Here is a 17,894-nt window from a genome sequence, read left to right as displayed (position 1 = left end):
GGTATAAAGCCGCTTCCCCATGTTCAGAAATAGGAGATCTTTGCCATATGCTCAATATTCCTCCATCCAGTGGCAACGCTCCTTGCAACTGGAAATGCAAATTTCTTTTTCTTTTAATTTTTTTTAAAAGAAACTTTTATAGATGCATCAATACCATCTTACGCTGAAGATTTTTTTTTAACTGGAACACTACTTTAGTTTTTAAAAATAATTCTTTGGTATCAAAAAATATGCGGTTGCACAACTATGCAACTTATAGCAGCAGCCGCCTCTGAATTTTAGAAGTTTCATTCTTAACCAATCGAAGATCAGCAGGAAGGCGATATTATTGCAGTACAATTTGTATTTAGAACGAGAAACACTTCTACAGTAAGTTATAGATAGTATCACTGCGTACAGTTTCGAATATTAAAGAAAATATGATCCCTTCTATGTTGGATTACACTGTACTAAATTCTGCTCAATTCCAAGTTTTTGAAAGAAGAAATTTTGCACGTGGGTATTGGCTGTTAGTAGTGGCTGCATACAAGAGTCGCAAGTTGAAGAAATATCTCTCATTAAGAGGCCTAATCACTGCGAAATTAAAATACCGCTAATTTTACAGTAATTATATAAAAGAAAATCGAAATGTGAAACAAGAGCGCGAGACAATATTATTTTACATGAGATACCGTTCTCACTACTCGCTTATCTGCTTTCGATTTCCAGTCATTTAGAAAATCGGCATTTATTTTTGCGTTTCTAAATGGCTGCAAACGGAAAGCTACTAGGTGACTCGTGATAACGGTACCTCTAGCGAGCTCTTGTTCCACTTTTCGATTATCTTTTATCTATTTAAAGATATCACATAATTACTGTAAAATTAGCGGTATTTTAATTTCGCCATGATGGGGCCTCTTAACGTTTAGTTCCTGCCGCTATCTTGTTTTTTAGCCCATTGGTTTGTATGGGAAAGTATTTTTACTTTGAAATGAATTGCAATTTTAATGTTTTAATTTTACTGACTTCTTCTACAAAATCTTTTTTGATTTTGTGAAAATTAAACTCTGTGTTGTATAATTTTAAATTTATAAATCGAATTTAATTTGAATAATATTAAATATATCGATAACGCAAATTCATTGTGACAAACAAAAGAGCCATTTAACTGGACTTGAAGAAAAGAATCAGTAAAATCAAAGCATTATTAAAATCCCTACTTTTTGAAAGAAAGAAAACAAGAAAAAAAAGTAAAATTCGGCCCCGTATAAATCAGTGAACTAAAAAGCGGCAAAGATGGCGTAGGTAATCAACATCATTAATGTTAATTAAATCATTTTTTTATGATTATAGAGGACCAGATCTGAAGAAAATAAAGTAATAGCAATTTACATGCACATTTTTAAAGGTATTTGATACATTACACATTTAAAAAGAAAGTTCATTAATATTTTAAAATGTTTACCCGTATCTCGTTTTCCTTCTGTAGCTTCCGCAGTTTAGGTTCAGCAGCATTGAACATGGCAATGGTTGCTTTAGGAGGTGCGGATGCCTATTATGAGTATGGAATTCATGCTTGGGATATAGCTGCTGGTGATATCATTGTGCGTGAAGCTGGTGGCGTGGTTGTAGATTGTGCGGGTAGGACATTTCATAGCACTTCTAACTCATCCACTACTAGCATGATTCATTTTGAAAATGTGCATTTTCTTCTTTTTTTCTACTTTGTTTTGCATTTTTGTACATTTACCTTAACTATAGCGATGTTATTTGTAGTAGGTGTTTCAGTTGTCTTGGTTTGTAGAGATACTGTTTTGATCACTTGGGTGTTCGTAATAATCTAACAAGTACAGTAAAACCAGTTAAGTTATCCACCTCTCTCTTAATTGACTGCCTGCATGATTTGGCCACTTGTATAAGTTGAATATTTCTTTTGAAATTCTAAAGGTGGCTAACTTGGATGGATTTACTGTATCATCAATTTTTAGCAAAATGGACAAACGTATTAGTGTATTCCGTAATATATTTCATAAATTTAATTACAGATTCGTTAATTTACAACTAAATGTAGAATGTTATTTCAAGAGTCTCAATGTATTTGAAGAACATTTGATTAGTCCACTTGGACATAGATATCTCTGCTCATTTCACCACCAAGGCTTGGGTTGTTTCTGTGTGTACTGGGTAGTATTCGGAATTCGTATGTAAACACCATTTATGATAGCTGATAATCGTAAGCAAAGAACACGTATATTCAAAATGAACACCAACCAACCTTATACTGTTCAGAATTATAGTTTGCAGCTGATAATTTCGGTAACTTGCGGTATGGATGTGGATTAAGTAATTCTATATATTATAAGTAGTGTAATAAATAAGTATAGACAGCTCTTACTTAACCGTATAAATCTTCTAAAATGAATTCAATTACAATACTAACAAATCTTGTAGTAGTTTCACACTTTCGTTTTTAAAAGTCAGGTTTTATCCGTGTTAATTTATGACTTGAAAACACTGATAAAATTTGAGTTAAGAATATCAAACTACTCAAGATTTTTTGGTGTTAAAGTTTAACTATTTTCAAAAGATTTAATACTTTAAGGTGAAAGCTATGAATACTTACTTGTTAGATGATTTATAGTATTTAAAATTTCCCGACCCATTCTTATTTAGTTAGTTTCTACTGTAACTTTCTTAAAAATTGTCTGACGGATGAAAAAGAGTGTGTATTGTTTTGGAGGTTTATTAGCCTTTCCTATTTGTTTCGTGTTGAAATCGATCAAGAGTATAAATTTGGTCAATTTAAATATATATATATATATAAATTTCTTAAAGACGTAACAAGTCCTGGGGTTGACATCGGTCAACCATAAGGAAATTATTACTCCCATTCCCAAATTTAATTTTCCGGGTCAATTGACGTTCTTTCAATCAGATGGGAGAGGACATATTCATCGTTACCTATTCTTTGTATTATTTCCTTTGTTTAATGAGCAACTGACTGTATCAGTTTGTTTTTCTTGTGTTCGATTTTGTGTGTGTATGTGTGTGTTAAAATAAAACTAAATTGTAGAACGAAGTCTGAAGATTAAAAAGAAAGAAAAACAAAACTTATCCGAATAAAATGAAATTGCGACTCGAAACAAAGTACAACAGCTTTAAAACTATAAATGTTTACCAACTGTGTTACAGTTTCGGTATTGTAACAATTTCTTCATCAGACACTTATAATACGTATACTCAAAGTACATACATACTTCTCTTGAGATAGTACGTGTCTAATGAAGGCATTACAACAATGCTGAAACTTTAACTTAATTGGTAAGTATATATATTTTTAAAACTATTGCGTCTTGTTCAGCATGTAATGCTATTTTGTATCCTAGGAATTCACAAGGCCAACTACACATTTTCAAAGTTATCCAGGAACAATTTAAAAAAAGAAGTCCCAGCCACCATTAGTATAATTTAATTTATTCTTTGTATGTAGTAAAATAGTCGCATTCATCTTCTGTGCTTCGCGCTGTTACTGTAATGCTAAAGATTAATAATAGTTGCAATATTTGTTGTAGATACTTTGGTAGATCTAACTATGCTGATCATGCTTTTTTAAAAGAAAAAAGAAATTCTATATCCTTATCAGTATTTAGGATTAAACAAAAACTTAGTTGTGTTTTTCTTCAATTTGAAGTAATTCTTGGAACCCTATAAATTTTTAGGATATCTAAAAGTAAGAGTTAATTATTCATTGTTTTAATTATAACTGTATAATCAACACCAAATAAAACCTTTTTTAGTACATTATATATTGTATTCGTTATTGAAAATAAATTCAGTAGGATTTTTTTTTTTCCAGTAGGAGTAGTTTGGTATTAATATGCTTTTATGTTAAATAATTTAGCACTGTTATCTTGGTTATTTCACCTTGTAATGTAATGGTACAACATATATAATTATATAATTGTTACTGTAGTTCGATGCATTCGAGTAGTTACCACACGACTCTTTCATTGCTTACATGTGTATGGATTAGCCTCCCGGTGAAGGCACAAGCAGGTTTTTTCTGAGCCTGACCCAACATCGGGTTGCAGTCTCGGTCCAGAAAGTCAGAAATAAGGGTGCTGCAGTCTATATGTTGACCACACATTGCTCAGCTGAGCGTGCCTCTCATCTGACCAACTACAGTCCTTTGTAGATTACAGAGCAAGGGAATTTAGGTTTTGTTTTAATTTGGTAATTGTTAACAGTTTTATGGTATTTAAAAGTACTTATTTTAAACAAGAATTTTAGGAATGATAAAAGGAAAAGAAAATGGATCAAAAGATTGCAATCTTGGCCAATAATTAGTTTTTGAATCGGGGGCCACAAACGGACCCTAAATCGAGTTTTCTACGGAATCAGCACATCATACTGAGTTATGTGATAGCTTGGGTTTGGCTACACTATATGTAGTTCTCCAGATATAAGCCCTGCAAGAAAATTTTTGATTAAAATATGTTGGATCTTTTGATGCAGTTTTGAATCAGGGTCCGCAAAATTTTTGAACGGCCTCTAAATTGAGGGTTTTTTTTTTTTTACGGAATAAGCACATCATACTGAGTTAATTGATAGTTTGAGTTTGGCTCCATTGTATGTAGTTCTCCAGATATAAGGCGTACAAGAAAATTTTTGCCTGAAATATATTGGATCTTTTGAGCCAAAAATTAAAAAAAAGAAAAAGAAAAAGAAAAGTTATTGATAAGTAAAAGAGTTTTTAACGATAATGCTTTTATCAACCCTTTGTATTACTTTTCAACCAGTAGTTTGAAACAATTACTAACTTTTCATTTATATTTATTTATTTCAGGAGGACCATTTGATGTAATGAGTAGACGAGTACTATGCGCAGGAACAAATGCATTAGCCCAGCAACTTGCTAAAATTATGGTCCAATTCTACCCGGAGCGAGATTAATGATCAAAGTAGAGTTAAGGTAAAGAAGTAATTTTTTAAGTTGCTATTTAGGCTTCAATAATAATAATAATATTTAATGAACGTAAATATCACTTATTTAAATTTAACTTACTCATCTCTATTATTCTTGAAGTACGGTACATGAATTAGAGTTTCTGGATATTTCGAAATATGAAACGATATACTTCTACTTAATCATGTATTGGTAATTCTTTTCTTATCTTTGCCTGCAGATAAGATTTTTTTTTTCTTTTTGGAATAAACAAAGTTTGAGAAAAAAATATATAAAAATAGTTCAATGACCACATACTCATGAATTTCTTGGAAATAATCACAAACTTAATGAGTTCGTGATTATCAAACTTTCCTATGTTTTTTTTTTTTTAATTTCATTTACATAATTTATATGAAATTACCAATACAGGGTAAGTAAAAACTTTGTCTATTGGAAAAAGAAATAGCGCTTTGTATTTCGAAATATCAAAAAAGTTCGATTCATCTATTATAATTCAAGGAACATGGAGGTAAGTAAGTCAAATGTTATTGTTTCGAGTATTTACGAAAATTGTGGAAATATCAGGCAACCGTTAAAGGTAAACCCTTTGGATACTTTTGCCTTTGGAAACTTTTGGATACGAATACCTTTATAAGAGATATATAGTCTTCTGAATCAGTGTTCCTTCAGTGTATAATAAACTATTTAAGTGATCTATCGGCATCCACTAGCAACCAGAACCAAATCATAATCCTGCGTTGGAAAGCCACTTTCACAAGTTTGCTGTTATCCATGATTATAATCAGGAAATATCAAGTGGTATTTATAATATTATCGGTAGTCAGTGGCCTATTTAGGGGGGCTTCCGAGCTTAAGTCCCCCCTTCGAAATCTTACTTACTATAGTAAAGTATATGAAATATCTTGCAGAATTTTCATTTTCAGGCAAACCCCCCCCGAAAGTTATCAAAGCCCCCCGAAACAAAATCGTAAATACGCTACTGTTGGTAGTAGTAATACTATCATAGCAAATAAAGACTCAATCAAGATAAAGGCATTATCTGACATTCATTAATATAATATATTGAACTTTTACATTGCTCATACCATTCTTCAGCCTTTATTTCCAACTTCGTTGAGTCGCATTCAGTGTTTCTTTCAGAAACAATGTTCCAGGGGTGGCATTTAGTATTCCGGGGGAGCACTGCTGGTACTATTCTATTTATTACTAGCATATATTACCCGCTTCGCTGGGTTGAAATGAAAATTTAAATGCACAACTCCATATCTCATGTGTTTAATACCCGTGAAATATGCTTGCAGTAAATGTTAACATTATATCGCCTGTCATTTATGTTAACCCGCCGAGTGACACGGTCATGCGGGTTGCATATAAATACGTTTATTTTTACCTATGATGAACTAACAAAGGATTTGTACGTTATGGACACTTGAATGGTCAATTATCTCAAGACACTGGTAATTAAAAATTAAAGTGATATGATAAAAACCATCTAGGGTCCAAATCCTAATAACCCCCCAAAAATAAAAGAAATTGGTTCAGCCGTATTAGCGTGATGAGGGAACAAAGGATTTGTACGTTCTCTTTTATATATATAGATTATATTATAGATGTATTATTTTGCTCTCCTCTGGGGGGCACTCTCAGAGCTCTGGGGGGCAGTGCTCCCCCAAAAACATGTCTGAAAGAAACACTGGTCGCATTAAATTCTATGACAACATTGAATTAATTGACCTTGTCTAAGAAATCAAAAGCCAAGAAGTTTAGGATACCACTTAATATATAACATATATAACCTTATACACTAGTCAGAAACTTTGATATTTTCTTAACGAATACAATGAATATCTAGCACACATACATAAATGAGGGTTCGGGCGAACATAATGGGATGTCATATTTTCTGATTTCGAGTAAACTGAAAAAAAAAAAAAAAATGCAATTCCCATGCAATTCAATGCAATGACAAATACCAAACAACCTTCTCTCCCATCTGCAGGTACATTTCCGAAATTAAACTACCTACTTACTCTTCTGTGGCTAGATTACAGCGAGTTCTATCTCATAAATCAATTTCACTGAAAGTGGCGCTTGCCATCATGTTCGCCCGAGTCGATCAAATATTTACAGTCACATTACTACCTACAGTTCATTGTCAAAACTCTGAGCACACTTTCGATTTTTCAGAATTTTCCACAGAAAATACACTGTATTTATAGAAACCCATGCTTGTTGAACTTGTTTCGCAGAATAAACTCATTGTTACATAAGAAAATTAAATTACGTTGCTCTGTTTCCATTGAGATAAATTTATTGAGGAAGTTTGCGTTCATCGAAGTGCGTTTATCAGAGCTTTACAAATTCCAGGCATTTGATTGATCAGTTTATCCGACTTTTGCAAAGTTGCGACTCCAACAGCTTTAAAAAGTCTTCCAGAAATCTTTAGTATTTGTTGGCATGTGTCCACGGACTGTCATGTGAAGTTCATCTCAGAAGAGCTCCATGAGTAGCAAATCCTGAGACTGTAGTGGCTATTCCATTGTTACGATGATGTGAGCCTCTTTTTTGCTTTGCAGATAATTACTCCATAACTGTGAAAAATTTTTGGCATCATTATCCTGTTCTAGTACAAAGTTACGGCTCAAACTCCGCCTTCCTAATGGGGTGTTTCATTTCAAATCATACAACGGGTGTCCATCGACCATTTTGAATTCTTATGAAAAAAATATATATTAAAGATGAATATGACCAGAATGCAGAAACAAAACAGTTTTGGTCTCTGATGATTTGCAATAGTGTTACAACCTCTTAAAAATCACAAATTGTTACTTTTGCAGCAAAGTGAGGAATTGGCGTTTTGAAAGTATTATTAAGAAAGAGCAATAAGTGCTAGAAGCCTTTTTTGTTGTTTATTTTACCCTATGTTTTCTACTCTTCCAAACTATACCAAACAGACACATTAGAGATGTAACATAAACTGTAACAAAATTGTTGAACTTGGAAAAACTTCGTTGTGCACATATTTCGGATATTTCCTGTGCCTAAATGAAAACAGATAAGATTTGTTTTATGCTAGGAATAAATACTATGGAAACATGACATTACAGTAAAAATATTATTTCTTATCTATCTGTACACTACAAGTAAAAATTTAGCATGAAAAAAGTGAAAATTTCAAAATTGGACTATTTTCAAAAATTAATATCTCAAAAACCCCATCTTGAATTTTCATAGAAGTTACGCAAAGCATGCACACGACATTGTTCTCCAATCCTGTAAAGACAGATTTGGTATTATTTTTCTGCGAAGAGAGAGATGAATTTTTATATTGTACCTTACACAAGTTATGAGATAATAGTAAAATAGTAAACAAAGTGTGGGATTTGCAACACTGCTTTTGATTTAAATTCCACATCTAAGGTATTATATCACCATAGTAACAATGTAAGTAGAGGTTGCAACACTGTTGCAAATCATCAGAGACCAAAACTGTTTTGTTTCTGTATTCTGGTCATGTCCATCTCTAATATATATTTTTTCATAAGAATGCAAAATGGTCATGGTACACATTTGGCTATCACGTGTACGATTTGAAATGAAAGGGGCCTAATGCAATTTCATGCCTCTCTTGAATGGTGTGTCACATGTTTTTGTTCATTATTCCGTTGATTTGAACTACATCACCAACTTGATTTCCTGTAAAACATTCCCATAAAGTGGCACTGCCATTTCCGTATTTTACTGTAGACATTATACGGTCATGATGAAAGCGCTTTTGGGAGAGCGATGGACAAACATCTGCTATTGGGAACCGAAAAGTATAGATTAGATTCGTCGGTCCAGAATATCCTCTTCCATTGTTCATCGCCCCAGTCTTTATGTTTTGCCCAATAGTACTATTTTGCAATGTTTTCTGCTCGAAGGAGTGGTTTCTTTACTGTAACTGCACCTCCAAGACCAAAAATATGCAGACTTCGAATCACCATCCTATGTTATACTGATTGCAAACGATTCTACCAAAGTTCTTGTACTACTTTTGAAGTGATTAAATATCTACTACGTTTGCTTGGAGTCCTAATGAATTTACCCTTACGAAAAGTTACTATTTCTGGATAACCAGTTTGTTTTCGTGCAATATTGACACCAATTTTTGACTGTCTTTCAAGAGTTCGATGGACTGCATTGACCGATATCTGGAACTAATGAGTGATTTTCCGCAAATAATAGCTCTTCTCTCTAAAAATAAGCACTTGAGCACGTAATTTGACACTTAATTCAGTTTTCTCCTGTATTTTAAAGTGCTTGCACGTTATCCACACTATTTTACTGGTACACGTTGGTGAAAACAGCACGATCGAATACCACAGATTCGCACCCAATTTTACCCATATATGACACAATTGAATAGCGCGCACACGTGGAATAAACATACAAGTGCTGATAAAAAGTTCGTACAAAAACACTAGATATCGTTGAAACAATGATTCAGCAGGCAAAGAGTGACGTTAGTTGTCTATTTTCTATAAAGCAGTTTTCCTCAATAAATATTTCTCAATGTAAACACGATCGTGTTCATTTTTATATTCTCATATGAACAATGTAGTTTAAAACAAGGCCAATAAACAGGGTTTTGTATAGACACAACGTCTTTTATTTGGTAAATTCTGAAAAATCAGTAGTATGTATTGGATCTCTTTATTGACGTTCCAATACATAAGTTAAGTTTTATAGTGTTGTAATAATTTCAAGTGTTTTATTTTAGTTCGTATATTAGAATGTTGACGTTTCCGTCATTGGAAATATGACGTCATGAAAATATTGCGCGCATGAATTTATAGAAGTTAATATTTTATATAAAATCACATGATTTTTAAATCAGTTTTACTGCTTGAATTGTATTTTATTTATAAAACTATGTAAGTCTAAATAATCAGGTTTCTTATATGTAATATACAGATGGTGATCAGAAAAAATGGAAACACCTGAACGAAATTGCAACTTACCAGGGTGTCGAGCCACCTTTCGCTTCAATACAGCCATGATGCGACGTGGGATGGAGGCATAGAAGTCGTGAATGGTAGCAAGTGGAAATTTTTTACACCATTCCTCGTGCAGGGCACCGGCCAGTTCTGTGAGAGAGGATGGAAGTGGAAATCGTCGCCGGAGTCGCGTTTCCAAGACGGACCACAGATGTTCAATTATGTTGAGATCTGGGGATTGGGCGGGCCAGGGGAGGTGTTGAACTTCATCCCGATGTGCCTCAAACCACGCTGCAACAACAACAACTGTGTGAATGGGTACATTATCATCCTGGAAGATGGCGTCATTGTCCGGGAACAACATCCGGACCATAGGATGCAAGTGGTCTTCTAAAATTGCAACATAATCGTTGGCAGTGATTCGTCCGTTAAGTGTGACCGCAAGACCCAATGAAAACCATGATATGGCGACCCACAGTTGGGCGGAGACACTGCAGATCATAAGCTTCTCTGGCCGTTCTCCACACATAAACACGGCCCGTGGTTGGGAATAGGGTGAAGGATGACTCATCCGACCATATCACACGTTTCCAGTCCTCAACGGTCCAAGTTGCATGGTCGCGGCACCATTTGCGGCGTGCGAAAGCGTTATGGTCTCTGATGAGCGGTTTGGCCCGTGCAACAAGACCCCGTAAGTTCATGTCATGTAATTCACGGCGGACTGTGATTGTCGAAACAGGCTGGGGGAGGTGCTGATTGAGTTCCTCCGTCACTTGCTCCGCAGTGGCACAACAGTTCTGCATGACAATGCGCTTTAATACCCGGTGTGACCTGTCACTCATGATTTTCTTCCGCCCACTGTTCCGCTTCCCCGATGTGGTTTTCCCGTGTGTTGTGTAGGCCGTCATCACCTTCGACACTGTCCCACGCGACACACCTAACACAGTATCCACTGCCGTCACACTCACTCCACATAACCTCGCACCAACAATTTGCCCTCTTTGAAACTCTGAGAGGTCTCCCATCTTACACTACCTCCGTCTGCTGCAGCCACTGGACACTGCTGTTCCACTGCGCCTGACGTAGTATGGAGACCGACCTAACACACCACCACCAGCGGTCCGGCGCTGCGGGCGCCACGACACCACTGCCAACCCATACATCTGACGTGTTGCCAACTACAGGTGTTTCCATTTTTCTGATCACCATCTGTATATTTCCATAAAGGTAGATGATTAGGAACTGATGATTAATTAAAAAGGTAGAATTATTTTCATAATCTCGTTTGTTAATTACAAATCATATTGTTTAGTTTACACGTTGCCATAACCACGGACTTGAGAACATCAAATATTTAATTCTACGGAAAAAGAATTTCTGGGATCGAGATTAAAGATACTGAGCGGAGATTCCAAAATGGAAGTAACGTTAACTTTTGTTGTGGAGATAAAATATTGAAATTTCGTGATATGAACAACCTCGATTAGTTGAAATACGAGTTAGTTACTGGAATTACTTCAGAAAAGGAATTTGAACTGAAATATAGGCGAGTTTACGGAAGTTCAGATAATATTTAAGATAAAATACGAGGTTGTATATTGGCTATTTTTTACCTGTAGTGGGAAAGGAGGTTGAATCCTAATCAGGTTAGCAAATATATAGCTTTTCGAACATTGACAATCAAAATCAAAAGGGAGTAATTGTTTGCTGGGGCTGAGTTCATTTCAACACACGGGGTAAAAGTAGATTTTAACAGTTCAGCTAAGTGCAGTATTTAAATATGTTGTGAAGATGTTTATTTAGTTTTCCTACAGTGACATAAATATTATCATACAGCGAGTTGAACTTTGTATAGCTGGCCTCCCTCGAAACTATGGCTATTACTCAAGGAGCACTACACAATGCTTAAGTTATGTCACTTTAATTAGTCTAATTCATAATATTTTACATTATAAATATTATGGCATATTTAAATTATTTTGCTTAAAACAAACAAGTATTGTCAGTGTAGAATAATTCTGTTTCGATAGCAAAATATACTTAAAATTTTTGTTTAGGTCGATTTATACGTAATCTGTACAGTTTGGTTGCATTATTATTCTGATCATTCATAAACAGTCCAACAAAAGCTATGGTTGGAATCCAATGGTGCTTTACAGTTGCAGTCTGGTTATCTATAAGGAATGATCAGAAAGTAAACTTACAAAGCCTGTAGGAGTTCATTCGTGGCCAAGTGGTTAGCGTGCGCGTGTTTGGCGTGAGAGACCCGGGTTCGATTCCCGGCGGGAACTCATATTGTTCGGATTCCACGTTAATTAGTAGGTCCCGTCTCATATAGCCTCGTTGCTGAAAGGTATGTTAAACTCAAAATCAACTCGACTCAACAAAGCCTGCAGTAAAACATGTATATATTATTTCATACAACTAATACAGCCAACAAGTAGTGTATACATTAAGTTATTTTTCGACATAGTTTCCACATCGGTTGAGGCACTTATCACATCGTGGGATGAGTTTGAATATTCCATCCTGGTAAAAAAAAAAAAAAAAAAAAAAAAAATCTGCCCTTGCGTGTTCAGCCACGTTGTCACGAAATGTTTCACGTCCTGAAGCTAAGTGACGGCCTCCGAGGTGCTCCTTCAAGTGCAGGAACATGTGAATGTCGCTTGGAGCAAAGTCCAGACTGTAGGGAGGGTGGTCGATCATGTCCCAGCGAAACTGCTTCAACAGCGTGGTGGTCTTCTGGGCTGTACGCGGGTGCGCGTTGTCGTGAAGGAAGATGACGCCCTCAGCGAGAAGTCCTGGCTGTTTCCTCTACCGGCTGCCGGTGAATTTCATCTGCGGTTACATGTTTCTCCCACAGAAATCGAATAACTAAGCGGATTTCTTTACGAGACCAATTTTCCAAACGTGATGCCATGTGTGTTTACGTACAACTAGCGCCATAGGTGGCGGGTGGCTGAAATACTACACAGTTGCCAACTCCATGTATTAAAATTACCGCACACTCTTCATTTCTCTATAACAGACGAAACTCCGGAAAGATTTGCCTTGTAACTTTAGTTTCTGATCCTCCCTAGTATTTTATCACAATGAAAAGATAAATTAATTTTTGAAATAAGAGCAAGCAGAATATCCTCACGATAACTTTCCATTTCTGATTTACTTAGTAATAGAAGCGCATAGATATTGGTTCTATTTGTAGATTGAATGAGGTTTCCCGGTGCTGATGTGGAGTAATATTTTAAGAAATTAATGCACGATTATGCATGCAGTGTTTAAATGTAGAATGAAATAAATTTGGTTTCAATATAGTTAGTATTAAATACATATGACGGAAGCCCGGAGCCTATCAATAATTTGTAGCCAAAAATGGATCAATATGTATGTACTATTGAATAGATTATTGCGTAAGTTTAATAGAATGTAATTGCGTATGGTGTTAATTGATTTTTTTTTTTTAAATTCAATGTGAAAGTAGCTGTGAAGAATGAACTTTCTGTTGTGATCTTGAAATTTTATAATCTAGAAATTGCATGAAGGTACAACTAATGCTTTCTGTTAGAATATGTGCGAACAGTTTTGTTCCTATTAAAATAACGCTTGATATTATAAATAGGAGGTTCCAAATAAAAATTGAAAGAAAATTAGTTTTAATTACAATCATTTGATTTTATCTTTAGAATTTTGGTTGTTCTATGGCATCAATATGGAGAGGGGGGGGGGGGGTTCAGAGAGATGTAATCAGACTTCTTGGAATATACAGTACTATTTATTGGAAAATAATATTTGGAGCTGAGAAGGAACTAAACTGTAATGTATTATTGTTTTATTCATTTTATACTGGTTTTCCTGATTATGGTACTCATTGGACAAAACACTCTAAACAATAAAGATTCATCTTAGACTAGAGAAATGGTTATCCTTCGTTTTTCATTATCATTTGGCCATGAAACAAATGCCGGAGAAGTATACTAATCCCTTATACAAATGTGTGGTATTGGAATGTATAACTTGTAGGATATGATGCTGTACTTCTTAAAATTTCAATACTTCCAGTGTACCCTTAAAATAATAAAGAAATAACGGCCATTTTTTAAAAACATTCAATTAAAACTGATAAATCTGCACAAAATTTGCAATCGATCAGTGGAAACGGCATCTTTCTAGAGCTCGTTGTTTCCGAGATATCATTGTCAAAACAATTGGCCATAAACATATAAACCTAGCATTTTAATATATAGATTACTACCTTAATAGTATTTTAAAAACGTAATTGTATACTTGAATCCACTGTTATAAGTACTGAAATTCTGTACAGTAGGTTTGTAATGATTTTTAATCAAAAGTTAAAGTTATTATTTTTCTTTAATTATATAGGCTACGTGGAAATAATCTGCTTCCAATCAGCGTTGAACAATCAGTCAACGTGTTAGTATGCTGAGAAGCTTAGATGCAAACAAATAAATCATGGTGTGTGTATATATATGTACAGTGTAGAAGAACCAAAAAAAAAAAAAAATGATAATTTGTTGTATGAAGTGCAATTTCTTTTTTTATTTTTTATTCTTATATTACTGCTGTTATGATGCTTGTTGAGTTGTCTATTGATGTATACTTGTTTATCCTCATCGTATAAAGCCTAGTCAATATATCAACAAATTATTCCAATATGACTGCCTAAAAGATAATAATAAAAAAAAAGACATATTTTAATTGAAATAAAAATCTTTGTAGTATTTTTGTGCTGTTGATGTGTATAAAGAGAAAGATACCTAAGTATTGTTAAATAATTTCTTTATTGTTTTTCTTATGTTGGGGTTTATTTATAGCACCAGAACATTAGAAGACACTGAAAATATGTGTATTATGCAGGTTTTAAAAACAATAAATGTCAGAGGACCAATTATTGTACAGGTATAGAAAGGTACAATGCGGAAATAAAGATGTATAAAGTTTCAAAGTGATATATTTAATTGTACTTAAATGCAGCCATCTGAACAGTTGTTACTGGCCAGTTTTGACTGAACCCATGTGTCTAGGTTGAAAGGATAGAGAAAAAGTTGGACTGTAATTTTCCTTTTTTAAAAAAGGAGGGAAGAATCAAAAGTGCTGTAAGTTGATAGTTTTTATGGTTCAGTTTCGATAATGTGAAAGTTCCGATCATAAGAAAGTACTTGTTTACAACAGGGAAACATTTATATTCCTGTTTGTGTACAGGGTGTTTCAAAACAACACCCACAATGCTTGGGCGGTGATTTCAGACTCCAAGATGAGACAAAAATTATAGATTAACCTGGGTGCACAAATGCTTCCTTTCGGAGTTATAGACTGTCAAAAACATGAAAAAATGAACTTTAAAGGTCCATAGCTCCAAAACTATGGAACTTACCTTCACTTGGGAATTAATATGTGCGCTATCCAAAACTACATGGTTCAGGATCGTAAGGTACCCACACAATTTTTATAGAAGAGTTTGGCTACGGGGACATAACTTGAAGTACTCACCAACTATCTCTGTAAAAATTATTGCGTGAGTACCTTAGGATTGTGAAACATGGATTTTTGTATAGGGCACATATTAGTTCCTAAATGAAGTCTTGACCCGACTACGATAGTTCCCATAGTTTTGGAGCTATGGACCTTTAAAGTTCATTTTTTCATGTTTTCGGCAGTCTATAACTCCAAAAGGAAGCATTTGTGCACCCAGGTTGGTTTATACTTTTTGTCTTATCTTGGTGTCAGAAATCCTCTCCCAAACGTTGTCGGTGTCGTTTTGAAACACCCTGTATATGTAGGCGTACGTGGTTTGCTCAAATTTATTTTTGTGGCGGACAAGTCCCTTATAATAATATTGTTAATGTTATTGCTGTATACAGTACATTAGCAAAATTACATCCAATGACGTATACTTAAAATATATTACCGTCCATTGCGTAGATAAAAATCGTAATGTTTCCCGTCTGATAAAAAGATTAATCAGACCTAGCAGAATAGGGAATTAAATTCTGTGTAGTGGATAAGAAGAATAAGGAAGGGATACATCGCGTTTAACGTATCTAAAATACATATGGTAAGCATTTTCAACTTGTTACTGATTTGGTGATGTAAGGATTGAATGTTTTGCAACTAATTGTATTAAAATTTATGTTTTGTTTTGTCAATAAAATTATCAGTGAAATTAATATTTTATTGAAGTTTCCTGAAACTGTGATGATACAATAATGATTTCAGGGTAATTTCCCCAGAAGGAGAGAGACTTCAGAGGAGAGAGAGAAAGGGAAATAAATAAATAAATAACAGGGGTACACTTATACGAGTCCACTAAGTTCAAACCTCCCACTCCTGCGAAACTCGATACATATTTTTAGGACTTTTGAACTATATAATCATACAGATGAATATGTAATTAGCAAGATTTTTAAACACTCTTAACAATACTGTTTTTCTGAAACAACAATTACATCACTTTCTAAGAAACAGAAAGTATTCTACTTGCATAATACATATATTTTAAACTGTAACAAAGAGTGATATTTGACTGGACTAATAATGAATCCTCGTCTTCGGGTTACCGTGCAGACGTTAACTACTATGGTATCAATCCACTCTCTGAAGAATCGTACATTCTAATTCTCTTCGAATCAATGCTCGGCCACTTGGTCGATATGGGCAATACTATACATCCTGCTTTGTTTGAACAACCTTGTGTCTACAGTACAGGACACTTCTGACGTTTGAATTGAATTGTGCGAGGGACAGTCAAAAAGTCCCTGGAATTTCGTTGTAACCCTTTATTACCATAATATAAGCACATATTTACTTGATCGCCATCAAAGTAGCACTGTCGGATTCACACATACTTGCTCCATCGCTTCTGCGATTGCTGGAAACACCGACGAAAATCATCTTCTGGTGTCTTCCGAAGTTCAGCCGTCGAGTTGGCTTTGATCTCCCCTATGGTGGCGAAACGGGTATCTTTGAGGCCCATTTTTAGCTTTGGGAAGAGCTATACATCCGATGGTGTTAAACCGCTTTTAAGGTTATCAAAGTCTCTGAAGCAGATTTTCTCCAATTTGCACATGAATTTGATGTTTGGGCGTTGCTCGATCTGTGAAATTGCACAACTCATACCACACCCTCCTCCGTTCAGCTAACTACTCGTATAACCTGTTCACACTTATTAAATCTATAATTAGACAACGTAAACATAATATTATACCAGATTCATTGTGATTCTATCACAAATGCCAAAACGACAACATTCCGGGAACTTTGACTGCCCTTCGTTCATTATTCGGCTTGTTCTGAAACAACAAAAACTTTGGAAAACGAATCCTTACACTAAAACATGATAATGTTATATACCAACATGGATGACAAATACGTCATTTTGGAGTACAGCCTGCCGAAAATCGATCGGAACGGGAAAATGCAGGGTCATAAATGGAGAACGAAATGTGGAATCAATGTCGGGTGAGAGAAGATAAGGATTATTTTGAGCTTATATTCTATCAATGCATCAGTAGATGTGGAACAGGGTTTGCGAGAGGATTAGCCTCGAAGCGTAGAAGGAAAGTCATGAGCCTTCAAGAAACGAAAAATGATAGGTCGAGAACTGAAAACTAGTATACTACATTACATATTCACTGACACGTTAAATGAAATCTAGGCACAAAATAATTCACTTGTATTTTACCTGATTTCATGCAACATTTCATTCTTGAGCTATGGGTCGTCTTTTATATTGTTTCGGTCAATTTTCAACGGAATATAACTCCGAAATAACGTATTTCCCATATTGGACTATATATTTCTTTTTTTATGTTTTTGTATAAGGATTCAATTTCCTAGAGTTTTTTGTTGTTGTTTCAAGAACACCCTGTACATGATAGATTGGTAAAATAATCGATTTTTATATCACGTCAATTACTTTATAGATGGAATTCATGTAGACTCTGGGTTGC

The 17,894-nt window shown here is 34.7% G+C and overlaps 1 protein-coding gene across 1 annotated transcript; it reads left to right on the top strand.

The window, feature by feature from the left end:
* Positions 1–1,468: 1,468 nt before the first annotated feature.
* On the top strand, positions 1,469–16,108 carry LOC145678119 (inositol monophosphatase 1-like; the record flags this gene model as incomplete). The annotated part of the gene is given in 3 exon segments (XM_081748234.1): positions 1,469–1,620; positions 4,826–4,951; positions 14,308–16,108. Coding segments are annotated over 2 exon segments (259 nt in total), but the record flags the coding sequence as incomplete, so codon positions are not given.
* Between the last annotated feature and the right edge of the window lie 1,786 nt (positions 16,109–17,894).

This window comes from Thermobia domestica, unplaced genomic scaffold, assembly GCF_964235325.1.
Source record: "Thermobia domestica unplaced genomic scaffold, izTheDome1.hap1.1 HAP1_SCAFFOLD_1891, whole genome shotgun sequence".
NCBI classification, from domain to species: domain Eukaryota; kingdom Metazoa; phylum Arthropoda; class Insecta; order Zygentoma; family Lepismatidae; genus Thermobia; species Thermobia domestica.
This window is presented reverse-complemented; position numbering and strand designations above follow the sequence as displayed.